The sequence below is a fragment of the Scophthalmus maximus genome, chromosome 5, assembly GCF_022379125.1.
Source record: "Scophthalmus maximus strain ysfricsl-2021 chromosome 5, ASM2237912v1, whole genome shotgun sequence".
NCBI lineage: Eukaryota > Metazoa > Chordata > Actinopteri > Pleuronectiformes > Scophthalmidae > Scophthalmus > Scophthalmus maximus.
This window is the reverse complement of record NC_061519.1, coordinates 11,411,663-11,435,499: the sequence shown is the minus strand read 5'-3', so window position 1 is coordinate 11,435,499 and position 23,837 is coordinate 11,411,663. Positions and strand designations below refer to the sequence as shown.

The following is a 23,837-nucleotide window of genomic DNA, read 5'->3' as shown; positions in this document are numbered from 1 at the left end:
CTATCTATCTATCTATCTATCTATCTATCTATCTATCTATCTATCTATCTATCTATCTATCTATCTATCCATCCATCCATCCATCCATCCATCCATCCATCCATCCATCTATCTATCTATCTATCTATCTATCTATCTATCCATCCATCCATCATCTATCCATCTATCCATCCATCTATCCGTCTATCTATCCATCTATCCATCCATCCATCCATCTATCCATCTATCCATCCATCTATCCATCTATCCATCCATCTATCCATCTATCTATCTATTCAACTATCTATCCACATCTATCCATCTATCCATCCATCCAGGCAAAATGTACATTGAGACATTCAAGTGAAATGTCATGTGTCATGTGTTTGATATCTGTCCTTTTGGCCGGTTGCTAAGGAACAATAGAAAATGTGTTTCCTTGTCTGGTCTGTTTTCGGGGGGGGGGGGGTTGCATGAGGACAGGTTCCAGGAGAAGGGGATCATGAGTTCGCCAGTCGCCAGCGATGCTGCGACCCAATCTGAGCTGCAATGATTTTTTAACAACGGGGTCTGTGAAGATGAGCCTCTTCACCGACTGGGCCGGTTTCACTACGGGGCCTCATCACGGTGCATCACAATAAAGCTCCGGCTGAGCATATCAAACCCCCCCCCCCACCCCCCACCCCCGCCGGGTGCTGTATTGTTGGAGTCAGGGATGAAAACAACCGCAGTCGCCTAAATTATCTCCCTCATCAGCGCCAAGAGTTCTGCCCGAGGACACCGCAGTGCTTTCGGTGAAGGTGTCAGGATCCGTGCGTTCAAATCCAAGGAACGAACCTATGGGAGGTGAAGTGATACTTGACATGTATAAGGGTGAAAGAATGAAATTCAGTAGAGAAAAGGTCCGAATTACTCACTGAGACTGTCTAAACTGAAGGACATTAAGGAATAATGCAAATATACGAGTGAGTTCAGATGGACACACGACATCAATCAGCCAATCGCTGATCGCGGCTTGAAGCGATGTGCTTCTTTACACAACCAAAAACACAAGAGGAGTATATTAATGGATTTGAACTTGTGTTTCAGCTGGACACAGTAGTATGCCCTGCTCACTAGTGCACCGCTGACAGAACTGCTCTCAGCTAAAAAGATTATTTTGTGGCGTTATAGGTTCCATTTAAATATTTGATATGAGACTAAACCTGTTCAAATGTATCAATGTTTTTAAAAGCTCTGTGATTCTGATTCCACCTGTAAGAGAGACAAACTAAGAACAGTCAATATCCTTTGACTGAAGCTTTAGGCTTCATAACCCCACAAGCCCCAGGATGTCCTTGACAAGAAATTCAAACAAATTGTGTGGCTGAACTGAAAACTGGAAAAAAGAAAAGAAAAAAGAAGCTTGCGTTTGAAAGATTCAAAGTTTTCATCTAACAGCTCGGGCTGCGAGATGTCTTTTCATGTCACACAGGGATTTGTAACCTACTTTTAAAGCCGTTGAGGGCCACTCGGCGCGGGTGGTAGAATCCGCTCCTGCACTGGCACTTGTATTTGTCCAGGACAAATCCGTGGCCGACGATGGGCGTGCACTGGGAGAAAGAGGGGAAGAAGACACACAAGTGGATAATTCATTTTTAAAAAAGGAGAAGAAGAAAAAAAATCTGTCATCACCTATTTTTGGTTATCGTCAACAAAAATATCACAGTTGCTTGGAGGCAAAATGTGAGAGAAATCTGTGGAGGAATTGACATGAACGCTGAACAACAGGATGGAGGGGGGCGATCAACCGACACGGTGACTCAGCCAACGCAGCTCTCGGCTTCAAGTGGGAGTCAATTGATAATACATCAGAATAAAATATTACAGGACACGGCAAGGGCAACATCTGACGTCCGAAATGTTGTCGGGTAATTAGCTTTCGCTGTTCACTGTAACACATTCACAAGGATTTTTTTTTTTTTAATTGTCTTAAGCTTATTTAGCTGGCCAACAGCAGCGGGCATTCACGGTGAGAATACCAAGTAATATTATACTGGAAAAGTAACACAGACACTGCATTTAAAGCTGAATTGATGAATCAATTGATGATGGAGGGAAATGAATCAGCAACATCTTTCATTTGAAGCAGGGGTGGGGAGTCATTTTTGTAACATCCTTCAACACGACAAATACAGCCCTACTATAAATCAGGACAAATGTTCTTAAATTTAATCAAATTGTCCTGAACCAAGCAAAGAAACACATTCTTCCATGAGTAGAATTCTTAAAACTCACAAACAAATTCTAGCCGCTTGAAAAACCATAAGCAATTAAAACTCACGTATTAAACACAAATGAACTTGAAATTGATATTACGAATTCACAATGTATCTATTCTTTTGTTTCCGGATAGTTTTGGGGCATTCTTGGCTTTATTGTTGTGACGGAGTTTAGTCGATCCTGGGCTCAAGCCTCAGTATTTTGTGCACCAGCTCTACCTGGTGAGCTACTGAGCAACCCAAAGAAAAAAGTACAACTCAATCTAAGATTGATAATCAGTAAACAAACAAACAAAACAGGGCAAAATGACAATTTCGTCTCTTGATTGAACTGACTCAGTGACTCATAACTTTAATAGCAAGAAACCTTGTTTCATAATAAGACATGAATATTTATAAATTTGACATACATGTTCTATTAAAACATTGAGTACTATCCATCATCTAACCCAATACCACTTTCTTCATTGTCACACAGACAAAAGATTCCAGATCCATTAACCGACTGCGAGGCAATTTCCAATTGAGTTAGAGCTTCTCCAATAAATGCATGTGAGAAAATGAAAACTTTTTTAGCAGCAAAATAGACCAGACCACCGTTCTCCTAATATGTGAAATGTGAAGCAGCAGACAGCAGTCTGAAAGAACTCAGGAGTCATTTGCAATGGATAAAAATAGACAAACAAACTCAAAGTGATGTCCTTTCATAAGATGATAACTAAGTTGTGCAAGTTGCTCTTAAAATAAGGAAAACAATCTTGTTGCTCGTTACTGGTTTAAATTGGCTCAATATTAGCTGGAATATCTTCAAAATTCAAACATCTGAACATCGCATGATGCAAAAACCGAGATTTTTGCATCATGACGAGATTATTTTTCCCCATTAGACAAAAAAATGAGTTTGAAATTGCTCATTTGCAGTGAAGGGTCATGTTGAATGAGTGAACAGTTGCGTTTAAAAAATACATTATTTTCATAGTCAGCAGTTTGTTGCAAAGGGAGCTGCTGTCGGACTTTGTCTGACAATATAGTATCATCATCATCATCATCTCCATACACCACACTATCCTCTCTAATGCGATTGGAACGTGTTTATCTGCAAGGTTCCGTCCCCTGCAAACTTGGCATTTGGCGTCACATTCCAATTCAATTCAATTCAATTTTATTTGTATAGCGCCATATCACAACATACATTGTCTCAAGGCACTTTACATAGTGAGGTCAATATTACAATGTTACAGGGAAAACCCAATATATCCCACAATGAGCAAAGCACTAGGCGACGGTGGAGAGAAAAAACTCCCTTTTAGCAGGAAGAAATCTCTGACAGAACCAGACTCAGTGGTGGGCGGTCATCTGTCTCAACCGGTTGGGGTGAGGAGACAAATGGGGAAGAGAGGAGAAGTGGGCAGAAAGAGGGTGGGAGGAGAGACAGTAGGAGAGAAGAGAGAGAGAGAGGACAGTTGTACAACCACCGCTTTAATCTCTACCAGACTGATACTTATAATTAAAAAATACAATTATGTTGTTGTTATTATTAGTGATGATATTAACATTAATAATAATAATAATAACAATAATAATGACGGGTTTGGGTCCTGCAGCTCTGGGGTCAGAGATACACTAGGAGAGATAGAAAACACAAATAGGGTTAGTGACATGTACTGTAAACATATCGGGGGATAGGGGGGTTGTATAACAGTTGCTTTAATTTCTACCAGACTGATACTTATAATTAGTGAAAACTGACATTTATAAATACAATGATGTTATTAATAATAATAATAGTAATAATAATAATGACGGGTTTGGATCCTGCAGCTCTGGGGTCAGATTCCACAATCTCCTTTTTCATTTTCATCAATCAACAAGGTGAGATATCAGGTAAACATACTTGGCTCCACATGCTTCAGTGTGCCTCCTGAATAAATATCCAAACTATCAATACAAGAGATTCCTAATATTAGCATTTTGTAGGAAATTACTCGTTCCTCGCACCTCATAGTGGTATTGGTTCATAATGCAAAAAAATCCATCCATGACTGAATTTAAAGTATTTGAAATACCATCCATGGTCCCAGTAGTTAACACAGACACCACAAACCAGAATCAAAAACAGTTCCTCCGTGTTTTCCCGGCCGACTGACGGTTTGCCGCCGAGTTCGGTCCCAGTTAATAAACTTGTTTCAATCATGTTATTGAGTCTCGCATGCTCTCTACATGCTCCTCTGCAGCGGGGAAGCAGCAGACGCCCCGGTTATAAACAAACCCCTGTGTCGGGGGAAATCACGGGGCTTTGCCGAGTAACAGGGAAAGTAATTAATATCTAAATTAAGAATTAAGGGGTTGTTTGCAGAATTTAAGGGCATCTGCATAAATCCAGCTCGCATCAATAACTGCGGGAGCGACGTGGGTTTACGGACCATCTGGAGTTGAAAACACACGGAGTGACTCGCGCACGCCGGCGCCAGTGTGGACACACTCGTGTGCATGAAAAAAAATACACTAAAATACGGCTGTAATAAATTTGAAATGAACATAAATAGTGCATTAAATTGCATGCTTACAGTAAAAACTGTATATCTCCTCTGGGACGGCTGCGGCGAAGAACACGGGGGCTATATTCATACTTCATGAATCACTGACAATACAATGCATATTTGGGGAATAAGTCCATATTTTGGGAGAGTTGGATGAGAAAAACCGATACGGCTTCCATGTCTGACACTAGAGCAACTGGCTATTAGCTTAGCTTAGCATAAAGAGCAGAAGCCAAGGGAAGACCTAGCCTGGCTCTCATCAAAGGTCAGACACAAGTTATATCATGCATATTTGTATGTAAACATAAAAGCATCAAAAACAACCCAGTGTGGATAAAAACACAGCTCTACAACTGGAGCAAATCTGTTTGTGTGTCAATTTTTGTGTCTCTCTGGTCATACCTGTGAGTATAAGACACTGATTTGAGCTTTTTCACGGAAGCCTAAAGGGGACTTAATTCAAATGATAGTGTAAATGTGAAAATGAAAATGTAATTCCACAATAGCATTATAATTTTCCACAAATGTATGTCTTTTTTTGACTAAAGAATTAAATGAAAATGCAATGATCCAATTTTTTGTACAATACAATACAACTCGATGCTTATTTCTGGCCTTTATTGGGCTCCGTTTATTTTAACCAACCTAGATACATTTCTCTGACCAAGTTCAAGTACAGAGCCCAGGAAGCATGAGCGTCACACACAACTGGATTAATGTCGCCGCGCTGAAGTGCCTCACGAACGCCGCTCCGCATGTCATCTATCACCAGTGGTGCTTTTTTTTTTTTTTACAACAACACCCGTGCGGCATGCCCCTCATGAAGGGGGCCGTGAAACGATCGTTTGAGTCGTCTCAGTTTGATGGATCACCTTCATCAGACCGCAGGCTGGATTTCAGAGAGTGTATTATAATTGCACCTTACTTTGAATGCAGCGGGGGACGTTTAATTTCCACTTGGCTAACGGGGTTCAAGGTTGCCCTGTCAATCATGCACAGACTTATCTTTTTTTTTAAAAAAGAGGGGCAGCCGGGATGGGGATGTTTTATTACAGAGCTGAGACCTGATCCTTTGCATAAAGTGCAATTTTCAAGGGTAAGTGATGGCCTGAAATACTTTAACAAAGCGCTTAATCCGTTTGTGATAATTTAATTGATTGAAAAAGTTTGTAAATGAGTCTAATTGCCGTTTTGTTTCCCTTTCATCCCTGTCTTTTGTTGAGCCCTATGCGATCACTAGTTTGTGCTAGGGATGGCCCGATCCGATATTCCATATCCGTATCGGGGCAATATTGGCCAAAATGCCTGGATCGGATATCAGAATAAATAAGAAGTAAAATCTGATCCGATACATTACAGTAAACATACCCAATAAATGCCTATTTACGTATCTACCAAGCCTTGAACGACATTCAGGCATCATATTTTCATGTTAATTTATTATTATTTAGAAATAAAACAGCAGTATTTCATAACTCTGTCACGTTGCTGTCTAAGTATATACTGTATGTCTTCCTTTAGGGGAGATGATTATTCGTCTTACAGTTGAGTATGAGGTTTTAGATGTTAATCATACCATTTCATCAAGTGCATCCTGAACAATGCATTATCCATATTTAATTTTTTTTTAAAAATTAGTATCTGGTCGGTATCTGCAGATACTCAAGGTTGAAGGATCGGTATCGGATCGAACACGAAAAAAAGTGGTATCGTCCCATCCCTTGTATGTGCATTGCAGTAGAGGAACGGTTGACATTTTTTTGCCACAGCCTGTACATCCTAGGGGAAAACTGTAGAGTGAGAGCGAAGAAGCCAAAGATCTGAGCCCAGCGCCATGGTGGACTTCTCTGTACAGTGTATAATGAATGACACAGGAAAGACGGCGTTCTTATTTGCTTTAAAGAGGGACAAAAGTTTTGATTGTTCAATAATCAATTAGACACTGTGGCTCTGGAGGAAAAAACGCACACACCCAGAATTAGAAAGCTGTTTTAGGATGGATTTAGCTTTGAGGGATGACTTTTCCCTGAGTTTAGGAATCAATGTTCAATATTCACTGTCTCTTTTTTTCCCCCTGTCAAAACCTGGTGCCCACATGACCGACGACGCAAGTCGTCCGAGAGAGATTTGGGTGGCTTGGTTTTTAATTCACCAACTCGTAGCCTCGAGTTTCAACAGATGCTACGTTAAAATGACATCACTCGAGGTAAAATCAGATTTGGCACGCATACAAAATGCCGTAAACTGTCCACATATGCCGCACAGTACTATGAGCGTAGGTGTCAAATCTGCGACGTCCTCCTTTTAAACTTGTCAAATACTGAAATAGCAAAACAACAATCACACAATAAAACCCAGTAAATTTTGCACAAAAAACAGCCACAACCCCCCCTGCAGGGAACAACATCACCCGACACCATGACGCAAAGTGCAAAACAATTCCTGCACAGACTGAAGTACCTTCAACATAAGGATGAATTATCTGTAACTTTCAAATGGAAAGCCCCCCCCGTGTTTGGACTGCAGCCCGCGGTGCCTGTTTTCTCACAGTGTAATTTGATAAAAAAGCTGTGAACACAACACCAGGACGAGAGTTGGCGAGAGAGAGAGACGAGGAGGCAGAGAGAGAGAAAGAGAGAGACAGAGCACTCTGCCTCCCTCAGAGATCTATAAATACACTGGAAGCATTAAACCCTAAAAGCATTACAATCACTCCCCCCCCCCCCCCCCCCCCCCCCCCCCCCCCCCCCCCCCCCCCGAGGTTGGGGAATCTGCCTGCTGCTGTTTCACAAGACAACCAACCACTAACAGTGCATGTCTGAGGAGTCGGGAACCTCGGAATTTTATTTTTTTCTCCATCAGTTTAGGAGGCCAAAACTTGGGGAGACGGCTGGATATTGATTTGGTTGCTCGCCGCGGTAACAGCGCTGTGACTCGAGGGTCACAGGACATTAGCTCGAGCAACGGAGGTGATGAGAGGGTACATTTGGAAGTTTAGTGCTGCGAAGGGGACAAAATGTTAAAAAACGTTTCCACTGCTTGGCTATGCGGCCTCGGGAAATGTGTCAGGAGTGAAAGTCGCTCTCGGCATGTTGAGACTTCAACCCCGAGATTCCCCCGACGCAGGCATCTGGGTGGGCCGTCGCTGGCTCCCAGCGTGGACTCGTGGGAGCCCTCACTCAATTAAGATCCAACCGCTGCCGCCGACTTGACAGGCTCTTACGTTAGAGTGGAGAGTGAATGGTGTTTTCTCTGTGGAGGATGGATCCTCCCTGACGACTGTCCCTCTCCTCTGTCACCCCACATCCCTCCCTTAACCCCCCCCCGTCTCGTCCCCCCGTCTCGTCCTCCTCTCCATCCATGTTTGGATCCGTGTCCTGTGGATCCATGTCCAGTGTCCAGTTTAACATCAGAAGAAATGTGCCAGACAGAATATACTGCAGAGCAGCGGAGTGCTACTTACAGTTTTCTTAAAAAACAACAACATTATGAATATTGTGTTTTTATTGGAAGTGAGCTATAAGTCTGGGTCTCGCATGAGACAAGTTTAAGAAAGTTGTCCAGATTGAAGCGGCAGATGTGGAGATGTCCCAGGTTTTATTTCTTGGTCTGGGTCGTGTTTCCAAACTACATTATTACAATATCTCCAGCAACAGTTTTTAATAAATGGCGTTGTCAGCCTTATCAGCAAGGACAGCGGGACGCAGAAGAACAGAGTCTTTTTTTCTTTTTGTCTTTTTTTGCCTTAAAACAACATGTGCATCTACAGTATACAACATCAAGTCTCTCCTGTCATTTGGTTATGAATCCTGGTGGGACACCAAAGGTGATATGAACAGGAACCGCGGCATTTAACAATGGATACACATATCTTCAGGCCTAATGACATGAATTATACTGAAAGACTAATGAATAACAAATATATTATCCCCGACAAAAGTGAGACGAGCTGGCCGAGATGAACTCGTTGCCAGGGGGAGGCTCACGTTGCGATGGAGATGAGCTCACTGTGGCCGTACGTCCCACTTGGGAGAAGGAGGATGGAATAAAGAAGTCCAAAATAACTGGATTCTACTTTTCATTCTGAATCATAGACTGTATATAAAGGTGGACAACGTGACTGCTTCCTACAAGTGAAGCCAAATCCTTGTGATCGCCCCCTGGTGGCTGGCTGCAGTATAGGTCAGAAACCCTCCTCCTCCATTTTAGCAGATTGGTTATGGACCACAGTTAAAAAAGTCAAAGTACACAAATGTTTTCTTATACCTCAAAGTTATTTTAGGTAGATCTTATCACATGGTTGTGTGTCCAAGTGTTAATTTTTCCAATACGTTTAATTAATTTAGAAATGTCATGACTGACAGCCGAGACTGACTAACGAATATCGGCAGGACCCTTAATACCGCGGCTCCACACCAAGATCACCACTGCACAGACTCTGACTCCAAATCACATTAAAAGTGCAAGATATGCAGATTTTTTTTATATAAAGTACAGACTATGGTCTGCATCCGTATCTACAGCGAAGTCGCCTGACGAAGTTTGACCCTGTAAACCTCGGAGGAGGATTTGCTTAGACAAAAACAAGCCCTCTGTTCATACTGATAAAAGCCTTAAAATTATTATGGTGAATTATGTGACCAAAAGCCGATGATCAGTTTTCACTAGAAATGTATCCAAAATATATTTGTCCAACTCTAATAGTAGTACTTTATCCAAATAATGCGCTTTTTTTAAAAACGCGCACTTCGGTTCTCGTTAGCCACATTTTTGTCACAGTCGGCACAGAATGTCTTCAATATTGGAAGAACAGAGCAGATTTATTCATGCAAATAGGACCAGTGGCATATTCAAATGTTGAGCGCGGTGGGAGCCAGTTTGGAGAGAAAAGCTAAGAGTTACAATATATAGTGTATAGGATCATTGAAGAAGAACGTGCCTGTGAATTCATGCTCTGTTGTGTTTGGAAGAGTGGAATTTACGGAAGTCTCTTACCTTTCCACATGCTGAAGAGCGGCGGAAAGCTCGCTTCATTAAACTGACACTTTATTTGCCATGATTCAAACCTTTTGTGACACGTGGCTTCGAATAAAAAGACAATGATGGTTTCTTTGCTGTTGTGAAAAGAGAGAAAAAAAACCTATACTTAAACACACACACACACACACACACACACACACACACATATGCATCCCCAAATGGTGTGCAGATGCTCTCCAAGTCTTAAAACACTTCAACCCAGCTTCAGCTGTTTCGCTTCACATTCCCCCGAGGAGAGACAGAGAGCCTCTGGCAGAACAAAACAGAAGAGGGAGAGCGAAACTGGAAAAGACAGGTTATTTTCTGTCTCCGCTGCTCCTCATGTCACCCCCTTTTCTTTTTCTTTTTTACATGCTGGAGATAAGGCAGGTAAAAAAACAGATCTTGTGAGTTTCTGCTTTCCTGACAAATACGGTTTGAGACAGAAACTCCTATCCAGGATGTTCCCTCTGCCTGAACAACCTTCACTGTTCGTATACTCTTCACAATGTGGGTGGACATTCCTTCTCTCCGTCCGCAGAGCATTTACACTGACTTAAGACTGTTGAAGCGTAAGTCCTCCTCTTCCTCCACAATGTGCCGGGGATGATAAGGACTACAGAAGAGAAATAAATATTTACATATATGTCCCCCCCCTTTTTCACCTCGTGCAGCCGGGGGCAGAGGCGGGCCCGTGGGGGTCCAGGTAATTCATTTTTTTCAGACGGGAGGGACTCTTGCATCACTACGAAAAAGTAGCGAAGCTGCAGCCAGGACTTGGGGCACTGCTGCCTTTTTTCTTAGTCCGATTGTGCTGGGTGTATCTACATAGAGGCAAAACGGGGTGCCCGCGATGGAAGAAGCTACAGCGGGGAACAAGCAGGCCCACTATGCAAGAAAAGGGATGATGACGCTGCTGCTGCTGCATCAGAGCAGCAACTAGGAGAAGTGTTCCGCATTCGTGACATGGCCACTTCACATGACGATTTGAATGCGCCAGGCCGGCAAAAAGCGGAGAGAACGAACGACATGCTGACAGATGGAGGCATCGTTTCTGGCTCGTCTTTCCTCAGAGGAGTTAAATTGCCTCCGGGAAAGAATTGGAGACGACGTGACGACCAGGGGCGTTAGGAAAGGAAAGGGATGGCAAATGAGATGAGGAGGTTGGCGAGGGGCCGAAGGTATCTGGAGGTTGGCGGGAAATTTGGGAGCGTGTGAACAGTCGCGGGAACAGAAAGAGTGTAGAAAAGAGCAGGGAGAAGAGGAGGAGGAGGAGGAGGAGGAGGAGGAGGAGGAGGAGGAGGATATGTAGCTGATTGGGCAGAGGGAGCGCGAGGAGAGACAGAGGGGGTAACCCTACTTGGCTGTCGCAGCAGTTTACACTCATTGGCACAGCACTGCCTTTGAAGCTCTTTATCTCCGGCGGCACGTTTCACAGGACGGAGGGAAGAAAACGCAAACGCACGCACGCACATGCAATCGTGCGCAAACACGAGTCACGTTCGCATTAATTCCTCCTGACGTTCAAAGAACAAACAAACAAATTCCTACTCGGATCCATCCTGTGACGAATCTCCCGCACCAGTCATTCTCAAACCCTCGTCCAATTATATAAGCAGTGCGCTCCTTATGTAAGATACTTCCCCTACGACCGACTATCCATAATGCATGAAGTCTTGTATTTGGCTCACGGTGACACATTCCTCCTTCCTCCACAGCCTCGCTTGTATCCGGGCAGACCAGGAAAAGGGGGGAAAAGAGAAGAAGAACGGTGGAGGAGAAGAAGAAGAAGAAGAAGCGCAGTCTGAGCAGAACAATGCTCGGCCGTGTACAGCTGAGTGGAGGTTTGTGCGTATTATGTCCATTTTTTTTTTTGCTGATAACCCAAGATCACGTGGAGGTACTATGTGAGAATGTGAAGCAATTAACTTATAATAATCGCTTTTATTTCTCCAGACTGTTGAACTGATTTCTCTCTCAGGATTCCACGGGTCTAAATACATGTCTAGGTAACATTAGCTTTGATTTTATGTGCGGTATCTCCGGTCTTAATCATCCCATCATCTACAGGTAACCGTCATCAGTGTCTCGACCCACTGCCAGACCCGTTCGGTATTGTTAAGGGGACAATATTCCAATATGGTGAAACATAACCGCGTCCATTTGGCGAAACGAGAGCTGTGGTGGAAACCATAACGTCAATGATAATATATTCTGTTCTAGTTCCCTAACTGTAATGTTCCTTGACTCTCAGCGAAAGGGTCTAGCATTCTTATTCTGCTACAACATGAAAGATCTATTATGAACATTATTATCACATTCTATTATCAACATTATGAAAAACGAAAAGGGATTTTTATTTTTTATTTTTTGGCCGTATCACTCAGGATCTTAATTGACTGTCCGTTGGCATTGTTTTTTTCCAGGTGCCGGCATGTAATTTTTGACAGGTTTACGTGGCACCGGCACGTAATCGAGTGTCAGGAGGTCATTTGACATATTTCTGTGAGATCAGGTTTGCGGTGGCCCGCGCACACTCTGCCGAACGCATGATGCGCCATCACATTACCGGAGCCTGTCTCTGTTCTTATCTGTCTCTCCGAGACCGCGCCTCAGGCCGCGTTCGTACTCAGCGGGGAAAGCAATACGTCTCACAAGGACTTTTTCCACAGCCCATTTCCCAAAAATTGTATTTAGTGGAGATACAGAAAAAGAGCTGTTCTCTTAATGTGAACGTTGGAACAACAACACTAGCCTGTTTTAACTGGCTAAAGAAAAAGTTAATCATTTTCAAAATAAAGTATTTTCTAAATGTAGTAATGTGTGTGGTGTACTGAGTTGTTTTGGGCAACCGAAACATTTGTGCTGGAAGATTCTGATTGCATGGTTATCAGACTTTGATTTGAATGAGAAATTTAGGGGTATTTGCCAAAATGAATTCACCAAAGCAATCGGTTAGTGGCTGTGCTGAGCAACAGCGATGAGCAATTATTTACATCCAGTTGCAAACCGCTGGGAAAAGAAATAGGTGTTTGCATTGCCACTTATTTAGTGGCATTCAAGCCAATATTTTAACATAATTGCTGTTTAATCAAATAATTATCTGTACATTATGCATTTCAAAGAACACAGCGTCCTGCAAAAACCATAAAACAACCTTTTTTGACTCACTACAACTATATTTTACAGCAATGTCCGTCTGTTGGCCTGTCACTTGTTCGGTCCACCCCTTTGGTTCCATGTGACATATCAACCAGATGTATTTCCGTGAAATTTGGTACAGTCTGGTTATTTTCTGAAGCCTCAGCTGTACTTTGTGTTTAGTACCAATTAGCAAATGTTAGTATGGCAACATGCAAATCAAAGATGGTGACCCTGTCAAACTTTATGCACGTCCTCTATAGCTTTTTTTTACTGAAAAAACTCAAATATATCATTGTACCCCTACATCCATACTTAACATGTAACTGAACTGCTCTTATTTTGAAATCCTGAGAAAGACGATCTAAACGCACCGAACGGCTGCAATATGTCTGAATCAGTACTGCAAGCAGTCTCTTCCAGTTGGTGATTGTATTATCATTTCCGGCAAAGAGGTTGTTATTGGCTCTGTTTGTCTGTTTTTTGTTTTTTTGTTTTTGTAGAGGGATTGGGAGGGATCCAGATCTAGATCTGAATCCAGGAATATCTCTAACCACTGCGAGGGGGAGTGCAGCTCAGCCGTGGTGGAGGCCCGCGCTCTCCGAGCGCTCTTATTCTATGAATTCATTTCTTTAGATGGACAAGATTGATGACACTGTTGCAAGAGTTTCATGGTCAATTCTCGAGAGCGAATAAAGAATCATCCAATTCCACTTGGACCAAGTCCATGTTCATTTACAGCATATAAACAGTTAAAGGTAAAAATTATTTGCAGCAAAGTGGTCAGTGAAACGTCCTTGGTAACACACACACTGTCTCTACCCACCACTGTGGTGATGATGATGATGATGATGATGATGATGATGATGTTAATAGAAAGATAACATAACACACACATTTGCCAATACAGATCTGAACAGAAGAACGACAGGACTTTCAGCGGCACGGTTCAGATTTCACCAGACGGCAGCTGTGAGGAAGTTGCCTGTAAAAAATGGAACATTACAGGGGAGGATGCAGCACAAGAGATCAAAACGAACATGGAAACCTCCCGTGTCTCCTTCTGAAGTCCCCCCCACCACCACCACCGTGACCGACCAAAGGGGGGGGGGGCACACAGACAAAGAGCATGGTCTATTATTCACCACATCTCGCTGCAATCCATTACACTGCATTTATTATACATCATATGGCCAGCGACATGCCACGCAGGCCTGAGCAGCCACTCTCCCTGCAATACAGCACATCAAACCAACGCGTTGGCACTGACACAAGCGACATGAACACACAGGCGAGCCCGCACAGTGACAAGAGGACGCGCGCGCACATAAAAATAATACTTGGAAAACAAAAGATTGTTCTTCTTGACCAATGTGGTCGAGGGACTTGTTGGCCTGAGTGAGGGGCTTTAATCTTACCATTTTGTTCTCTTGGCAAATTCCTCTTTCAAGCCATTCCTGTTGGATATATGTTAAACTCTAACAAATACAGGGGTTTTTTAAGTGGATTTTTAGGGATGTAGAAAAGGGAGACTCGGGGGTGTGTGGATGAACAAATACATGAATATAACAGATTGACAGAAATACATTCCGTAGATTTTCAATGCATCAAAATGACAATATTGCAGGATAAAGTAGAATGAGAGAAATTTCCAATCATCACCTCCGCCAAGGAGATTGGTTGGTTGGTCAGCAGGATAACACAAAAACTACCAAACGGATCTCCAAAACTTAGTGGAAGGATGGGACACGGGCCAAGAAAGAACCAATTACATTGGATTCGGACAAAAGGTTGGATCCAGGCCCTTTTCTGACGTTTTCACCAATTTCCCAGGGAGAAATGCAGGTATATTAATGGAAATAAAAACATCTGGTTTAGCTAGGGGACTGATTTCAATGAGTGTGTGCGATTTGGTGCGGCTTGACTGCCGGGGTCTCGGCGGAGGTGGGCACTCTACTGAGTGCAATTCTAGTCCCCAGTTGGGAATTAATGTGGTGAAGACAGGCATCACGTGGAACAGACTCACTTCCATACTGGTGAGATTACAGCGGTGAGTCCCGGCGAACCAGCCACTGTTGGAGCACTGGTCAATGTCCACATCCTGCAGGTTCACATCCACGCGGACAACACCCCTGCCAGAGGGAAAGAAGGGAGGCAAGAGGAGAGGAGGGGCGGGGGTACAGAGGAATGACAATGAGGACGGTGTAATGAGTGGGGGGATTTAAAAAGAGAAAAAAGGAAATTATCCGGAGATTGATTGAAATTGGGGGTTGATGAAGAATCAGTGGATTGTAATAATAAAGATAATGAGGAAGAACAGAAAGGGAATATATTTCATGGGAGAACGAGCGAGGTGAAACAGAGGGGGAGGAAGGTAAGAAACAAGAAAATGAGGGACAGTAAAGGTTACAAAAAATGTACAGGGTTAAGCAGGTGGGTGTGAGGGAGAGGAGGACGGATGAGGAAGAAGCAGAGGCCAGAGTGAAAGAGAGGGAAATTAAAAAAAACATGAAGATGCTCAGGGGAAAGTCAGGTCGAGGGTGGAAGAAATATAGTAGGAGGCAGATGAAGGGAAGAAAAAAAAGAGAGACAAAGGTTGAAATATTCATAAACACTTGCACTGATGTGATGTGCCGAGTATAATATTGTTTTGGTCCAGAAAAAAGAACATGAAGTCACCCCCAGCTTTCTCCTTCATTTTTAATAAAACAAAACTTCCTTGACGCCCCAAAAAAACAGTAAGCAGTCTGTTCTCACATTTTGTCTTAATCTTCCTCATTCTTAAACCCTGGGCCTAGTTTTTCGGAAATAATCCAATCGCTGCAATCCAATCAGATTGGTTCTGAACAACTGGGCCCAGGTCTTGAAAATGTTTATAAGAAAAGAAAAAAAAGAAGGTATTCTGAAACTGGATTAGGTAATAACGTAATCTAGTTTTGAAACCTTAAGTATGTGCAAAACTTTTCCGACGGATTCGGACACATTTGATCCGCGTCGTCATAAAGTATATACACATTTATTCATATTTTGCAGTACATTTGTTAATCCGTCACAGTGATCGAGTCCCTAAACCTTGACATTTTACCAAATTAAGCTTTTCCATACAATAAAAAAATAAGATTTTGTCCACATAAAATATTGGACAAAAAACAAAAGATTTAATTTCAACCGTCATCGATTACGATACATTAAATATAATTACACAATCATCAGAGATCAAGCACTTTGCCAGCTTTGGAGGACTAGCGATGCTCATTTGATAATCTGTATAGGGTTTTTTTTAGATCATGGTGATCCAATCCGATTGGCAAAAGTAAGATGGGTTACTTTATCCCGGATAGTAAAATATGGGATCATCAACTGCTCATTCTGATCCAGATTAATAGTTTTAGTCAACAATGGAGCTCTACAACACAGAGGCACATGTGAGAAGGATTGTGCGTGCAGTTTGTTAGTTTCCATATTTACGTTTAATGGTAAAGCGGCGCCTGGAGGTCATGGTGGACGGCATCGGTCATTTCAACAAACATCCCAAACACGTCTATGTTCTAGTGACAAGGGGTTAGGTGCAGGGTTCAGGCTCTCTCTCCCTCTCTAGTACAGTAATTATGACAGGAGCAAAGGAAGAGTCATGAAAGGCAGAGGTCGAGGTGGATGGATGGGACAGTGAAAAACGAACTTGGGAGGCTGATCATTCTGTATCCTTTACCTAGAAGTTATAATAACCCAGACCATCATCCTTCCCCAAAACGAACCTAAACTAAACCAAAGCTCTAATTTAACTACTATTTATTCTTCAGCAATGATTTGTATCAGTTTGTACACAGTTTGTTATCGCTTTCTGTTGTTGGTGGTGCTAATTCAGAAAATATTACCAAGCGTTGTATCCAAGTGGCAACCCACCGTGACGTCACCCACTGGTTTTTGAAATGAAGTGCTGAAGCTTTGAGTTTTCGTAGCATTTTGGCCAGAGCCATCTTGTTTATGTTTTTTTTGGAACCAGAAGAAACCATGTGTGGAGAATCGTGGGGTGAGAAGCTATTCCACTGCACGTCCGCCTGTCACCTGCACCTATTGGACGGTGCTAGCTGTCAATCACGCTGTATCAATGCCCCAATGCGTACCATGATTTATCGTCTATTTGACTCTAAATTGGACCATAATTTACTAAATGAACACCATGCTGTATTGAGGAAGACTTGAAACTGGAGATTGAGACCATAAACTCCTCAGGAAAACGTTTACTGATGTTATAAATCGAGTGAGAAGTAGAGTCATTTTCTCATAGACTTCTATAGAAACAGAACCAGTGGAGTCGCCCTCTGCTGGTGATTTGAGAGAATACAGGTTTTAGGCACTTCTGCGGTGGCTTCACTTTCCAGAATCGGTGACTACATCTATTTTTATATACAGTCTATGGTTTTATCAGAGAGAAGGGACAAACAACCTGAATAGTCATTAAAAGAGTCCATAGGCTATAAACTGTATACATTGATCAACTGTGGGTTTTCTGTTTTCATGGAATTTAGTGGAAATAGAAAGAATATTTTCATCCTCAAAGATAATGATTAATTGTAGTTTCTTAATATCTGTGGCCAGTGCAGGTAGTTCTAGTGGTAGCTTTTCTTGTTTTTAAAGATGGTACTTACACATGCAGTGTGTTCTCTGCAGTTTGGTTGAGTCCAGCAACATTGAAGATGTGGTGTTTTCCCATCAAATCAAAGAAGAAAAAATCTCGTGTCTTCTATTTCTTTCTTGCAGACCCAAACATTTGCACAGAGAATGACAACCTGTGCAGCAGTGAGTCATCACAGACCCAAACTGGGAAATAACTAATGTTAAATACTGTCAGGGGACGTGACTGCAACACTGGAGTACTGCCTAGGACTTTTAATAGTATTGCTGAGTTCACTTGAGCTATTTAACATATAGACTGTGCAGAGTCACTCCCTACGTTTATATATATGTATCTCTCTCTGCATAGTGTTTCAGCATTCAGCCTCCTTTGGGTTAGCCTTCTCTGCCCATTTCATGCATTCCCTCTCCCCGTCTTGCTCCTTTATGGTTTTTGTGGATGATCCTGACGCCCATTACCTTCATCTGCCAGCGGGGAAGTGGAACAAACAACCGTGAGGCAAGCTCTGGCCATTTCTTCTCAAGTGCACAGCCAGACAGAAAGAGAGGGAGGAAAAATGTGCTGTTACCAGGGAATGACAGAATGTGTGTGTGTGCGTGCGTGCGTGCGTGCGTGCGTGCGTTCGTGTATGTATGTGTGTGTGTGTGTGTGTATGTGTGTGTGTGTGTGTCTGTGTGTGTGGAACAATGCAAGGTAACACACCTTGTGATTCAAGCATCACAAGGACAAAATTGCAGCTCCGATTAGACGGGATATAATTTTAGTTTGCTCTTGTTGTTGATAATCACTAAGAGCAATGTTAAAATGAAGCATTCATCCAACATTGCCAAAGAATAATGAAAAACTTAATGATTTTTATTCTCCTGTGGTCTTTCTGAGGGATGCTTGGTTTAGCATTTGAATTTGCCAGAACAAATGAACTCTCATAAACAGAGCAGCTGATGTGACACAGTATACGGGGTAATTCCTAACAGGAGAAGGACTTCAACCAGCCAAGAAAATATGAGAAAAATTCATAACTGAAACAGGGAATATTTTCTGTCACACGGATGCATATAAAAGTCTGACACCATAAAAATTATTATGTCCCTGAATCTTATATTTTGCTGCACTTTGCTGCAAAATCTCGACTTAATTGTTCATCAAACATATATTTTACACGTGTCTCGCAGTTTTAATTGGTATATCAGAATATAGTATTTTAAAAGTGATTATTTTTTAAGAACATTACATAAATTTATTTTTCTTTTCCTGGCAGAGATGGGCTTCCATAGAATGAATCTCTAGGTGCATTTTGTTTTCTCTCTCTGTGGCTCTATACAGACCGTGTTAACATTTTAATTCACTTTTATAGACAAAGCTGTGTTGCATTAACTTCACCTTCTCTTGACAATAGCTGTTTTGTGCAGTTCCCGTATAATCCAGTCTTCAGAGTGATGGTGGTGTCATGGTGTTTTCTTTGTAATGTCTCCAAATTATTGTGCTTCTTATTTACAGGGCCATTTACAGCTCCACTGGATGGAAACCGTGTGTCTCTGGCCTCTCTCCATCCTTACCTCATGATGCTGCTTCAAATGTACAACTACCATTTTCATTTGGAGGCCATTAGTTTTGGTATCCTACTTTAAATCTGGCTTTGAGGGGCAGTGAGAAAAAAAGGGGTGGGGAGAAGAAAGCAGTTGCCTTTAGGTGGAAGGAGAAGGATGAAATGGTGGAACTGAATCTGTCATCTACACTAGCTTACGCGTTTCTATCCAGAGACAACCAACTTTCTATTTTTAGAAACGTCCTCACAGGCATGAGATGGAGTAGCCGGCAGAAAAGTTGCAGACAACATCTCATATTTCAGACGGAAGAGTTCGGAGCAAAGCAGCCGTTTTTTTGTATAGCTGCAGCCGACCAATAAGAGAGTAAATCTCTCCACGAGACCCGCTGCTCGTCCACCACTTCACTATCCCCCGTCCAGTTCTCCAGTGGTTCCCTCTGCTGACTTCACAAGCCAGCGCCAAACACTGACAATTAATATTTGATCTTGGAAATTGCAATTTGCAATTTGAGAAAATAATGACAAACTCATTGTCAAGATCAGTAGCTGTTATGATTTTCATCCAATGCACTTGAGGGGGGTTTCTTTTTTTTTGACATGAAGTTATGTGAATGCTCCGTATTAAAAAAGTAAGTAAGTGGACCTTGAGTTTACAATTTGTCTAACTGCTATTTCCAAGGTCAAGAAATCATTTTGAAGCTCAACTTAAAGCCAAGCGTAGAAATCCCAAAAGTGCTATTAACAAGATCATAACAGCTACTTATGTGGAATTGATATTTCCCACTGAAAGCTGAGAAAACTCTGATACTGATAAAAACCATGTGGAAATGACTGAAAGCTCAGGAAGAAGGGAGCAAGTGTTGATCGACATTACTTCACATGTCAAAATACAAGACGTCCCTTGTGAAGGCCGCAAACCGCACGTCTTCTCTCACCCTTGTTTTATTCATCACTTACCGATCCTGTGAACAAAAACATGTTTTCTATTGCTGCGTATCAGAATCTCTTTCTTCTTCCTCTTCTGTATTCCCGTCCTCTTTAGAGACTCAGTCAAAACTCTCTGGGCTGACTGGCCGATTGATTAATTATGAATTCCTCCACCGGAGTCATTTCACCGACACGCCGAGCACAGCTGCCGTCTTCTCTCAACTGGTTAAACTATCATCACGGTGTGTTGATGGTTTCAGTTGGGCGATGGGTGATTGTTGGAGACGGAACAGAACATCACACACAGATTGTCTGAGTTGTTAGAGCAATTTGTAGCTGAGACGTGTGTGACTTTTGAGCTGTTGCAAAACAGCAAATGCCCGTGAGTATTCCTGTGTGAGGTAGAATTGCAGACCAAGATAATTTGAAGGATTAAACTGATTCTATGGTAACTCCGGAGGCGTCTTCGTCATACAAAGATATATAAAGACGCTGTGACTGTCCCCGTAGAGCAGCTGGTGATGCAGCACTTTGCTCAGGGACACGTCAGTACGGCATGTGCCTGCCAGCTTAGGCCCCGAATCGCTTGCGCCACTGCTGCCCATAAAACACCGAGCAACATTTGTGTCCGGTCTTCCGAATTACAATGTCATCCCAGCTCCGTTTGTCCCATTTGTGCACTGGATGCAGTTAAAGCGACAAAGAGACAACTTTATGGCTTCAACTTGTCAATATGGCGTTGAAACTGATTGCTCAGTGTAATGACGAAAGAAAAACGACACCATCCGCACTTGTGTTGGTCCCCTTTATGAGCGCTGCTTCCACGGTTATCCTCTTGAACACCGGGACGCGGTTTTCACGGGAAAATTACAACTTCACAAGAGTTGTCAAGACCTGCGTCATCCATTGCATAACCAAAACGAGGAGGAGAAAATGAGCTGGTATCTATCCCGAGGGGTGGAAATGGCAGACGATGGAACAGTTGAATTGAGAGACACAACTCAACCTCGCAAGACAAAAAGAATCCTGTTGACTTAGGAACAAAATCATGTGAATGGGGGGGGGGGGGGGGGGGGGGGGGGGTAAACAAGCAAGAGTGAACCTCAGACTGGCATTCACGCCGCGGAGAGAGCTCCGAGACTTAAGAGGCTTCAAAAACAACATGCATTTTTTTGCTTATTATTCAAATTTGGATTTCTGCAGATGTTTTCTGCTTTGGACAGTAGCCAGGCTGCTGCGGCCCTGAGTTAGCCACGATGCTAACGCTGCCGCTAGTTAACACTAGGAGCCAGATAACGAATTAGGAGCTTCAGTGAACATACTTCTTTCTTCTCTTCCGTTATCTCCAAAGTTGTGTTGACAACTTCCTCCGGAGCTATGAGGAAAATTAGGCTAGTCTTTACGACAGTGACCAAACAGTAATACCTCCTGGAGCCACTAGGGGTACAAGGGATGTCTGTTGCATTTTTAAGTTTGGTTTTACCTTTGCATCATTTTGCTGAAGTCAAATGTTTTATTAAGATGTTTGCGGGGGATGAATTCTCGCTCAAAGATTGACAGAGTGATTGGTGCCATTTGGACAGACCTCTCTTTTTCTAACGACTCAACTTATCTGATAGTATTGACCCGCGCATACAGTGCCATATACTGTACATCTCTCTTCTTAGACTGATGTCAGCGTGAAGTGCACCTGAACTGCAGACTGGCCCTCCTATTGCGGTTGTGGATCTTTCATTGTCTATTCATGATGAATTGATCTTTTCCAGACACTCCTTGGACAGGAGCCTTGAAACACGAGATCCCCGGGTGTTTCAATGCACCTAACCTCTGCACACGCACACACACACACACACACACACACACACGCACGCACAAAGACACAAAAGCCGGGCTCGTGTCAACCCCATTCACCAGCACAACACCGCGGGAAGCCTGCAGCATTCATTAGATTGCAGGATGCATTGGCGGAGATGCACAGCTGTGCTCTGACAGGTGAGCATATGAAATGAGGGGGGGTCTACCTGTGTCTGAGGAGTTGCTTTCAACACCATCTGGTCCTGCATCAAGGCTGCATCCGCATTCACATTCACACCCCAGCGTGTATCTTTGTCAGTCGGTGTGGGGTACACTTTTAATACATGTGGCTGATATAGCCGACTTGGTTTCTGGCTGCGTAGTGCATTTTAAAGGTGGAGTGAATTGACTGATGGACGTTTTAGAGTTCACTGTATGAATACATTATTTCTGCATTTCGAAAAAGTGCATTGAGTGATAACACACAATGAGCATCTTTGCTCTCTCTCTCTTCTTCTCACCTGAACTCTGGTGCAGAGTTGCTCTTCAGTCCGTAGAAGCCAGCAGACAGGGTCAGCAGCCAGTAGGGCACAAACGCCCCGTGCTCGCACTCCAGGTACGGCGCCGACCACTTGATCTGCTTTTTGTCCAGGAGGTAACTTCCACTCTTGGCGCCCGACGCCCCCGGGACTCTCCTGTGCGAGTGCGGTCTCCTGCCGTCCCGGAACTCGTTGAACCAGTCGGACTCCGGGCCCCTGCTCCTCAGGTGGCGGTGCGCGGAGCCGGACAGGTCCCGCAGCACCACCTCCTCGTCGGCCCTCGTCGCCTGCAGGAACAGGTGGGGGCCCGGCGTCGGCGCGTCCGTGCGGAAGGTCACCACCGCCCTGTGGATTTTGGGGTCCCCCTCGAGGATGCTCTGCACCAGCGCGTGGTACCAGTGGGCGTCCCTGCGCGGCGTCTGCTCCCGGGACCCGTTGGCCTGCAGGATCACGTTCAGGAAGTTGGTGGCGTGCGCCACGGTGTCCAGGATGCTGTGCAGGGAGTAGTGGGAGGCGACGTGCAGGCCGCCCCGCAGGCTGCTCAGCTCGTAGCGCCGCGAGCAGTTGACCTGCCTCAGCGCCGAGGAGTCCCCGGTGTGCAGGAAGGCGGTCACCACCCTCGGCAGGTCCTCTTCGATCTTGTGCGCCACCACCGTGCGCTCGGTGGACGGCACCGAGTGATAGGTCGGGTGCTGGGGCGGCTCCCTGTTGGCGTTCAGGGTGCCGAAGACCGGCGGGCTCCTGTCGTCCCGGTCCCCGTCGGACCACTCCACATAGCCGTAGTTGGTCCCCAGGACGAGCCCCGTCTGCAGGAGCAGCGGGACGACCAGGAGCGCCATGGCTCCGCGTTCTCGCGCGCAGAGGAGACACCGGGGACACTTTGGGAAAGTGTGGAGCGTAACCCAAAGACGCTCCTCTCCTTTGTCCCGCTCGCTCACGGGACGAGGCGCTTCGACGAGCACCCGCCGGAGAACGCCCCGAATGTGGAACCCATGATCGAGCTGAAAAGGAATAACGCGTAGAACCCTCTTCTCACCCGTCGTCCGCCCGAATCTCCCCTTCTCCGTCTGAGCGAAACACACAGCTGCCCGGACACTCACTGTCACCCCGAACCCAGGGGGACACAACGCGCACCCCTGGGCGGTCCGTCCAGCCGCGGCGACGCGAGGAACCGAGCGTGGGGGGGGTTAGTCCGGGGTCTCGTTCGGCTCCTCCATGCGAGAGGAGGACGGGGACGACGACGATCGTGGCAAATTGTTCCCGAAGTTCCGTCCCTCCCAGTGAAACCCGAATAGGCCACTTGAAGTGTCGCGTGTGTGTGGTTGCTTCTCGCTGCCAGTCTGCCGGAGGTGGGCGGGGCGTGGGGGGGGGGGGGGGGGGGGGGGACCGGAGCTGTCCGGTGCTGAAGGTGTAGCGCCCGTGGGAGGAGATGCGAGGGCGGTGATGATGATGAGG

The 23,837-nt window shown here is 44.2% G+C and overlaps 1 protein-coding gene across 1 annotated transcript in view; it reads right to left on the bottom strand.

The window, feature by feature from the left end:
• LOC118311518 (probable G-protein coupled receptor 158) overlaps positions 1-23,689 on the bottom strand; it is a 52,965-nt gene extending 29,276 nt beyond the window's left edge. The window contains exons 1-3 of the mRNA XM_035635461.2: positions 22,365-23,689; positions 14,967-15,072; positions 1,469-1,571 (exon numbers count right to left, since the gene is read on the bottom strand). Coding sequence (XP_035491354.1) covers positions 1,469-1,571; positions 14,967-15,072; positions 22,365-23,221 — 1,066 coding nt within the window. The 5' untranslated portion in view covers positions 23,222-23,689. The remainder of the gene's footprint in view (positions 1-1,468; positions 1,572-14,966; positions 15,073-22,364) is intronic.
• Positions 23,690-23,837: the final 148 nt, after the last annotated feature.